General features: G+C 57.6%; 1 protein-coding gene across 1 annotated transcript; it reads right to left on the reverse strand.

Annotated features, from left to right (window-relative positions):
• Window positions 1-7,423: 7,423 nt before the first annotated feature.
• Window positions 7,424-8,901, reverse strand: LOC119365714 (peroxidase 64-like). The gene has a single exon (XM_037631361.1). The coding sequence runs from the start codon at window positions 8,734-8,736 to the stop codon at window positions 7,726-7,728; it is 1,011 nt and encodes a 336-aa protein (XP_037487258.1). The 5' UTR covers window positions 8,737-8,901; the 3' UTR covers window positions 7,424-7,725.
• Between the last annotated feature and the right edge of the window lie 255 nt (window positions 8,902-9,156).

The raw sequence follows: 9,156 nt of genomic DNA on the forward strand, positions 1-9,156 counted from the left end.
AGGGGGCGCCCGCGCTGGAGGCGCGCGATGGCGCGGCGGCGGGGTCCGGCGAGCACGGGGCTCGGGCGCCCGCGGGGCGGCGGCGGCGGCGGATGAAACGTCCGGCGGCGCAGAGGGAAAATGATCTAGGGTTCATCCGCGAATTTCGGGGGAGGATGTGTTTATATAGGTAGAGGGAGTTAGGAGGCTCCAAATAAGGTGTGGTTTTTGGCCACGCGATCGTGATCGAATGGCGGAGAGCATGGAGGGGGTTTGGAAAGGTTATTGGGCCACTTTGGAGGGGTGTTGGGCTGCACACAAAAGAGGGCTTTACGGTTCCCCGGTTAACCGTTGGAGTATCAAACGACCTTCAAATGGAACGAAACTTGACAGGCAGTCTACCGGTGGTGTACCAAGGCCGCTTGGCAAATCACGGTCCATTCTGAGAATGTTTAATACCCGCACACGAAAAGAGGTAAAAGGGGGCGCCGGGGGGACATAGGAGTGTCGGATTGCAAAACGGACAACGGGGAAAATGCTCGGATGCATGAGACGAACACGTATGCACAAAGAGATGCACATGATGACATGACAAAATGCAACACGCAAACAAATGACATGGCAACACTGACGAATAACTGGAAGACACCTGGCGCAGCGAATCCGAGGCGTTACAACTTGCGAGAGAGAAAACGAGTCAAGTAGGCGACAAAGACAAAGAGTCATAGGTCAGGGATGGCAACAACGCTAAAAGCAACTTCCAATAAAACTTCAAATAAGGACGAACAAGCCAACTGCAGAAAGCAAATGGAAAAGCCGCGTCTAGCACCTAATCTAGTTTTCAACGTCTTCTCACCAGCGCGGAGCTAAATGCTGCTACTGGGCGTGGGTGGGAGCCCCCGAGGCCCGAGGGCGGCTCTCCGGAGACTCCGGGGCGTGTACAGACCCAACTCATTATTGCGTGAGAGTGTCACGGGCGGCGAGCTTCACAGGCATTGGCCTTCTTCACAGGCTCCGGGCCTTTCTCGGGGCGATGAGCTTCACAGGCGTTGGCCTTCTTCACAGGCACCGGGCCCTTCTTCAAGGGTAGAACTTCTGGAGGTGCTGCATGTTCCACGCATTCGGGATGGACACCCCCTCCTGAGTCTCCAAGCGTGTGGCGCCAGGCCTGGAGACATGAACAACCTTGAACGGGCCCTCCCACATGGGCGAGAGCTTGTGCAGCCCCTTCCTGGAGAGCACCCCGTCTGAGCATGAGGTCACCTACCTCGAGGGTCCTAGGGCGAATGCTGCGGCAGTGGTACCGCCGCAACACCTGTTGGTATCTTGCAGCCCGAAGCGTAGCCTGCCGACGGCGTTCCTCTCCTAGCACGAGGTCCACCCCCCGCATGGCGTCCTGCTGTGCTTTGTCAAAAGCCAGGACCCACGCGGAGCGATGCCTGACCTCGTGAGGAAGGACCGCCTCAGCACCATAGACGAGGAAGAACGGGGTTTCGCCTGTCGACTTGGTAGCGGTTGTGTGGATAGACCATAGCACGGACTGAAGCTTGTCGTGCCAGCCCCTGCCGCAGGCCTCCAGTTTCTTCTTGAAGGTCCGGGTTTTGAGGCCTTTCAGGACCTCCGCGTTGACGCATTCTGCTTGGCTGTTGCTCCGAGGGTGTGCCACCGAGGCGTAGCATATCTGCATTCCAAGGTTAGCACAATATGTTTTGAAGAGATTGCTGGTGAACTGCGAACCGTTGTCGGTGATGATGTGATTAGGCACCCCAAACCGACTCACGAGGCCCTTGATGAACTTGACCGCCAAGCCAGCCAGGATGGTGCGGACAACTTCCACCTCTGCCCACTTTGTGAACTTGTCAATAGCAACGTAGAGGTAGCGGTAGCCCCCTGGCGCCCGAGGAAACGGGCCAAGGATGTCCAGTCCCCAAACAGCGAACGGCCATGAGAGGGGAATGGTCTGAAGGCCCTGAGTTGGCTGGTGGATCTGCTTGGCGTGGAATTGACAGGCTTCACAAGCCTTCACCAGCTCGATCGCGTCGTTGAGTGCTGTTGGCCAATAGAACCTGCTGTGAAACGCCTTGCCGACGAGTGTCCATGAGGACGAGTGGTGCCCGCAGTCTCCACCATGAATGTCTGCCAGTAACTCTTTCCCTTGCTCCCTGGAGATGCAACGCAGGGAAACGTCATTCGGCTGCTTTCGATAGAGCTCTCCGTCTTGGATGCAGTAGGTCGTGGCCTGCCACACCACGCGTTTCGCGTCCTCCTCCTTTTCTAGCAGAATCCCTTGCATCAAGTAATCCTTGAACTCCGTGGTCTAACATCCCTCCTGAGGCTCCAGCGCCAGGAGCAGGCGCGCTCCTAAGGTCGGGCCACAGGCCGGGGCTCCCGAGGCAGGCGGTTGAGGGAGCTCCTCCCGAGGCTGCGTTGTGCTTGATAGTGATGGTGCCGCTGAAGGTTTGAAGAGTCGTTCCTCGAAGACGCCAGGCTCCTGAGGCAACCGCCTGGACGCCCTCCTAGCGATGTCATCAGCCTCTTGATTGGTGTCGCGACGCACATGCTGCAACTCCAACCCGCAAAATTGTTTCTCCATTCTGCGGACCTCCGCAAGATACGCTTCCATGTGTTTGTCCTTTGACTCGTACACCTTGTTGGAGAAGTTGATGAGGAGTTATGAGTCGCCCTTGATGATGAGGCGCTTTACCCCCAAGGCGGCTGCAGCTTTCAAGCCTGCTATCAGGCCCTCGTATTCTGCTATGTTGTTGGAGACCTTCTCTCCGTGCTGGAAGCAGAGCTGCACGGCATAGTAGAACTTGTCCTGAGTGGGATATATGAGTACTGCGCCAGCCCCCGCGCCATGTCACGAGAACGCCCCGTCGAAGTACATGACCTAGCCGTCTGGCGCTTCACTTCCTGGGGAAAGCGACCGATCCTCGCCCGCTTCGAGCCTTGGTGCCTCCGTCCATTCTGCCACAAAATCTGCAAGTGCGGCTCCCTTGATGACTCTGGTCGTGCTGAATTCCAGCTAAAATGCTTGCAACTCGATGTTCCATTTAGCGACCCTTCCAGCTGAGTTGGGGCTCCTGAGTACCCTTTCCAAGGGATATGCCGAGACGACCTTGATGGGATGGCCTTGAAAGTAGTGCCGCAGCTTGCGTGAGGCCACTAGCAATGCAAGGAGGAGTTTCTGGGGCATGGGGTATCGCGTCATTGCGTCCCGCAGCACCATGCTAACGAAGTACACGGGGTGCTCGATGAGGTTGAGGGTGCTGGCGTGGCCTGCGTCTTCCGGAGGTCGAGGTGCCTCCCGAGGCGACGAAGCCCCTAGCGCCTGGTCGCCTGGCGGGGCCTCCTCCGCTCTGGGTGCGTCCCGCTGCTGAGGCCGATCCCCATATGCCACGGTCACGGTCTTCGCAGGCTTCCTTGGCTTTGCTCCGCTTCGGCCGGGGCCGCGGCCGGCATAGCCTTGGCCCGGCGCTCCTCCCTGACCGCCACCAGGGCTGCGCTGGCGGAGTAAGGCATGGTTGCAAGGTAGAGCACCAAGGGCTCCTGAGGGCGCGGAGCCACCATCACCGGAGGGCTGGTAAGGTACTTCTTAAGATCTTGGAATGCCTTGTCGGCCTCCTCTGTCCATTCGAATGGGCCCTTCTTCTTCATCAGCTTGAAGAAGGGCAGTGCTCGCTCCCCCAGCTTGGAGATGAAGCGTCCCAACGCGGTTACTCGCCCGGTGAGCTTATGCATTTCTCTAAGGGTCTTCGGTGGACTCATGTCTTCGGTTGCCTTGACCTTCTCTGGGTTAGCCTCGATACCCCGGTGGGACACGAGGAAGCCCAAGAGCTTGCCCGAGGGGACTCTGAATACGCACTTCTCCGGGTTGAGCCGCAGATCCACTTCACGGAGGCTCGCAAAGGTTTCTTCTAGGTCCTGTATCAGGGTTTTCGCCTCCCGAGACTTCACCATGATGTCATCGACATAGGCCTCGGCATTCCTCCCGAGCTGCCGGCCCAAGGCGATGTGCATCAGTCGCTGAAAGGTCGTGCCCGCGTTGCGCAACCCGAACGGCATGCAGGTATAGCAGTATACTCCACACGGGGTTAGGAAGGCCGTTTTCTCCACGTCTTCTACCATCATCTTGATCTGGTGATAGCCCGAGAAGGCATCTAGGAAGCACAACAGGTCACACTCGATGGTAGAATCGACGATCTGGTCGATGTGAGGGAGCGGGAATGGATCCTGTGGGCAGGCCTTGTTGAGGTTGGTGAAGTCGACACACATACGTTCCTTTCCTCCCTTTTTCGGCACAACAACAGGGTTGGCCAGCCATTCAGGATAGCGAACTTCGCGAATGACGCTTGCTGCCTCTAACTTGCGGGTTTCTTGGACGATGAAGGCCTGCTTCTCGATGGACTGTTGCCTTGCCTTCTGCTTCACGGGGCGCACGTTGGGGCATACGTCGAGATGGTGTTTAATCACATCCCTTGGGACCCCTGCTAGCTGATCAGGTTCCCACGCAAACACCTCCTTGTTTGCGCGCAGAAACTTCACCAGGCCCCCTCCTGCTCAGGACCGAGGTTGGCACCTATGGTGAAGGTGGCGCCAGAGGATCCATCCTCGTCGACGAGTACTTGCTTGGTCTCTGCCTTGTCTTGGCTGAATAGCTGCTTCTTCTTGGACGGCGCAGCCCCCTTAGGCTCGAGGGTATCTGCGCTAGCGGGCTGCGCCGCCGCGGCCGTCTTGAAAGCGAGCTTGAGTGCCTGCAGCGCATCCCTTGTGTCTCCGGACATAGTAAGGACGCCGCTGCTCCCGGGCATCTTCATGAGGTTGTAAGTCGGGTGAGTCGCTGCCATGAACTGGGCCAAGGCTGGGTAGCCGAGGATGGTGTTGTACGGGAGGCTGATGGGGGCGATGTCGAAGTCGACCAGATCTGTGCGGAAGTTGTCGTGGGTGCCGAAGGTCACCGGGAGGCGGATCTGCCCCAGGGAGCCGGTGAAACTGCCTCCGATGCCCGAGAAGGGCCTGCTGGGTTGGAGCCACTCTAGCGGCACGTGGAGGAGGCTGAAGGCCTCCACCAAGAGCACGTTGAGGACGGCACCACCGTCGATGAGGGTCCTGGTGACGGCCACCTAGCAGATGGTGGGGGTGCATAGCATCGGGAGTGCGCCCGAACAGGCAGTGTTGGAGGGGTGATTGTCCGAGCTGAAGGTCAAATCAGCCTTGGGTGCCACCGAACCCGGGGGAGCTTCACGGCGCTTGAGGACGGCGTCGATCTGGCGGACGAACGGCTTGACGTGGTAGCTCGAAGGTGGTGCCTGCGATCCTCCCAGGAGGGCTGCGACGACTGGGGGCGCTGGCGCAGCATGGTGGGTGAGGAAGAAGTTGCGCAACCCCTCCCAGGAGGCCACAGAAGCCGCTGGCAGGTGGAGCAGCCACATGCGTGGGACGCCGGTGAGGGCCATGGGCAGCAAGTTAGCCATGACCCTGTCGTCGCCTCCGGCCTTGAGGACGACTTCTTCATACGCTAGCAGGAAGGCCAGCGGATCAGCCGCGCCGTCGTAGCGCGGCGGCATGTCCGGCTTGAACTTGTTCGGCCACCGCATCTGTCGCAGGGCGGGGGCCAGGGCTCGGAGCCCCTGGTCCCTGCGCAGGCGTCGATAGCCGTAGCAGGCGTTGCGTTGCCCGCCATGAGGGCGGAGCATGGTGCTGATGGAGAACGGGTAGACGGCAGGGAGAGCTCCGGCGCACCCCTACCTGGCGTGCCAAATGTCGGATGTTGGGTTCCAGCAGACCCTTAAGCTTCGAACTCTGGGGTGCGCGCGAAGATCTTCCCCCTACCGATTCACGTCCGATCGCCTCGCGAGAATCTAAGCTAGAACGATGAACAACACGAGGGACACGAGATTTATACTGGTTCGGGCCACCGTTGTGGTGTAATACCCTACTCCAGTGTGTGGTGTGGTGGATTGCCTCAGGGGCTGATGATGAACAGTACAAGGGAAGAACAGCCTCACGAGAGGTGTTCTTGAGCTGGTGCGATGAACTGCTTGGGTGAGTTCGATCGCCTCTCGGTCTAATGAGCACTCGATGGGGTCTCTCATTTCCCCCTGTGGTGGCTAGTCCTATTTATAGAGGCCCTGGTCCTCTTCCCAAATATTAAGCGGGAAGGGCGCCAACAACGGTCATTTTGAAGGGGAACATATAGTACAAGTTATCCTGACTAAAGTTGGTCTTCGGCTGCCAAAGGCACTGGTGATGACGCCGTCTTGGGCTTCACGGTGACCTCCATCCTGCCACTCTGCTGGTCTTGGTCTCGTTGCACCGAAATGGCAACCTTTGCCTGATACCTCGGTACTCCAAGCATGTGCTTGCCCCCTTTGCACCAAAAAGGAAACAAGGACATTGCGCAGGCCGGCGCCCACTTGGCGCCCGCCTGGTCTCGATCGTCATGGCTTGCGTCACGAGCACCTCGCGAGGTACCCTGCCTTGATCTCTCCGCCTCCTCGCGAGCCCGCCTGGCGAGGCCGTTCCTGAGGAAGTCGTGTGTCGTCCGCCCCGCGAGGCTTGGCCCCTCGCGAGGGTCTTAAGTCTTGCGCTGATGAAGATGGGCCGTACTGGGCCACCACTCGAGCCACGCCGCAGGCCGCAGGCAGGCAAGTCTGGGGACCCCCGTTCCCAGAACGCCGACAGTAGTACCAACTTGCTATTGCTTCTGCATGTTGTTTATTTTGCGAGATCGTGTCTTGTGTTTTTTACCTCGGTCGCCCGTAGAGCAGTGTCATGAACGATTGTCATAGTAGTTTGAGGTACTTCCTCCGTCCGAAAAAACTTGTCTCAAACTTGTCCCTCAAATGGATGTATCTAGCACTAACTTGATGCTAGATACATCCATTTAAGGGATAAGCTTTTTCGGACGGAGGGAGTATGTGCCTTGTGAATGCAGTTGCAAATGTGTGACTGAAACTGAGACAACAAAGTTTTGCCACAAGATTTTGCCATATCATAGAATGTAAGATTCAAACTGTGGCACACACTTGGCATGTACAATACTCTTGGATTTATTTCAGGCAGTCGCTTTTGAACGCGGTCGTGTTTCCCCTCCACTGTCATAACCATGGCCTTCCCTTGATTACCATAACATTGGCCTCTAAGGCAGAACATCATTAACATTCAAATAAAAACACTAAGTGCATTAGTTGTCAAAAAGTCACACCCCTAATATATCATCCATGTTGCAAAACTCTAGGAAAAAATTCACCGTGTTCGGCATGTTTACTCACCTCATAATTGAAGTCAATTGTTTCTCATGGCTAACACCAAGGGTACAACCTAGAATTATAGAGAAATATTTGGCATCTTTACGGTATTTGCAAGAGGATAAAAACTCATTCTGAATCTTATGGCCCAAATAGTTATGGTGACTACTAATCTGGATGTGGGTAATATGGTCTTGCACTTTATGATCAGAGTCTATTCACTGCTTTACGGAGGGAGTAGTTTACAATAGACCAACCATCCACCTCTCTTTTACTCTAAACTTTCTTGAGAAAAATATAAGCTTGTGAAAAATGTGTAGAAGTATTATTTGAAGGAAACAAGATATTCCCTTTTGTAGGCCCTTTTTCAACTAGAGTGTGTGTAGATTGCCGGCCACAGTTACAATACAGTTACTACGTACCGGAATTAATCAGAACGAGATACAGTTATGTAGCAGAGACAGAGGAGGGACGACGAGGGGATCCATTGCTTGCTTCAGTTGTGTCGCCGGCAGTTTGCTCGGACCTCGCCGGGCTGGTTGAGCGCGCTCATCCTCAGCATGGAGCTCACGAACGCCCTGAAGAAGGCGTCCTGCCGCGCCGCGTACAGCGCCACGAACCGCCGCGTCTTGGGGTGCGTCAGCAGCACCTCGTCGGAGGACAGCAGCCCGCGCCCGCTCTGCAGCATCCGGTAGTAGGCGTTGTCGAAGGTGGCGGACGTGGGGTCCATCCCCGACCCGGCGCCCCTGGCCGTGTTGTTGGCCGGGCACGCCCTGCGCAGCGCGGCCGCGAAGGACGGGTTCAGCGCCGGGTCCACGTCGGCGCCGGGCCGGAAGCCGTGGATGCGGCTCTGGAAGGAGGAGCAGTGCGCGAACCCCAGCGTGTGGCCGCCGGAGAGCACCACCAGGTCCTTGACCGACATCCCCAGCGCGTGGAACGCCTGCCTGAGCTGGTCGAAGCTGGCCCCGGGCCCCGGCAGCGCCGAGGTGGTGTCGCTGGCCAGCGACACCCGTCCGTCCCCGCGCCCCAGCAGCGGCGACCAGGACGGGCCGCCGGAGAGCGCGACGGCGTCCCTGGCGGCGAGCGCGAGGATGTCGGCGCAGGAGACGACGCCCGGGCACATGGCCTCCACGGCCTGCTTGGCGTTGTCGATGACGAAGAAGGCGTGCAGCGAGGCGTTGGGCGGACCGTCCTTCTCCGCCGTGTTGGTGGCCGTGGAGTCGATGAGGACGGAGGCGTCGCACCCCCGGACGAAGCAGTCGTGGAAATGCAGGCGGAGCAGGCCGGCCGGCACGGTGCGGTCCTTGGCCACGGCCTGCCTGACAGCCGCGGCCACGGCCGCCTCGGCCCTCGGGCAGCTCTGCCGGTAGTGGTCCAGGCTCAGGGCATCGCCGCCGCCGCCGCCCAGGCTCACTATAGCTAGCGCTAGAAGCACTGAGCCGAGCGGCGCCCGTGGCCAGGGCCAGGCCCAGGTGCGGCAGCGATCAGGATGCAGCTGCGGCGCCATTAAGTGTGCTGGCTAGTCTGAGCAGCTGCTGCTGCATGTGTCTGGCAGAGAGGGTGAGCTAGCTAGGAGGATATATCCGATCGCCGCCGCATGGTGGTGGCCTAATCAAACAATCGATGAACCAAATCTGTGAGTGCAACGCATGCATGTGATGTATGCCCAGCCAAGCTATCTATCTGGGCTGTGGTACTCCAAGTGGTATCTCGTATGTATACAAGAGAGGCTGGGTACAATGCTTGGGTACATCAGAATATCAGATAGGCCGGCAGTATGGACACAATGCGTGGGTACATAACAGTAGTCAAAGGCACAACCCTCTGTTGCAACAGCTACATTTACAACCACGCAAAAAAAAAAAAACAGCTACATTTACAGATCATTTTCATTCAAAGGTGAAATCTGAAGGATTTTTACATTTGT

The sequence above is a fragment of the Triticum dicoccoides genome, chromosome 2B, assembly GCF_002162155.2.
Source record: "Triticum dicoccoides isolate Atlit2015 ecotype Zavitan chromosome 2B, WEW_v2.0, whole genome shotgun sequence".
Classification (NCBI taxonomy): domain Eukaryota; kingdom Viridiplantae; phylum Streptophyta; class Magnoliopsida; order Poales; family Poaceae; genus Triticum; species Triticum dicoccoides.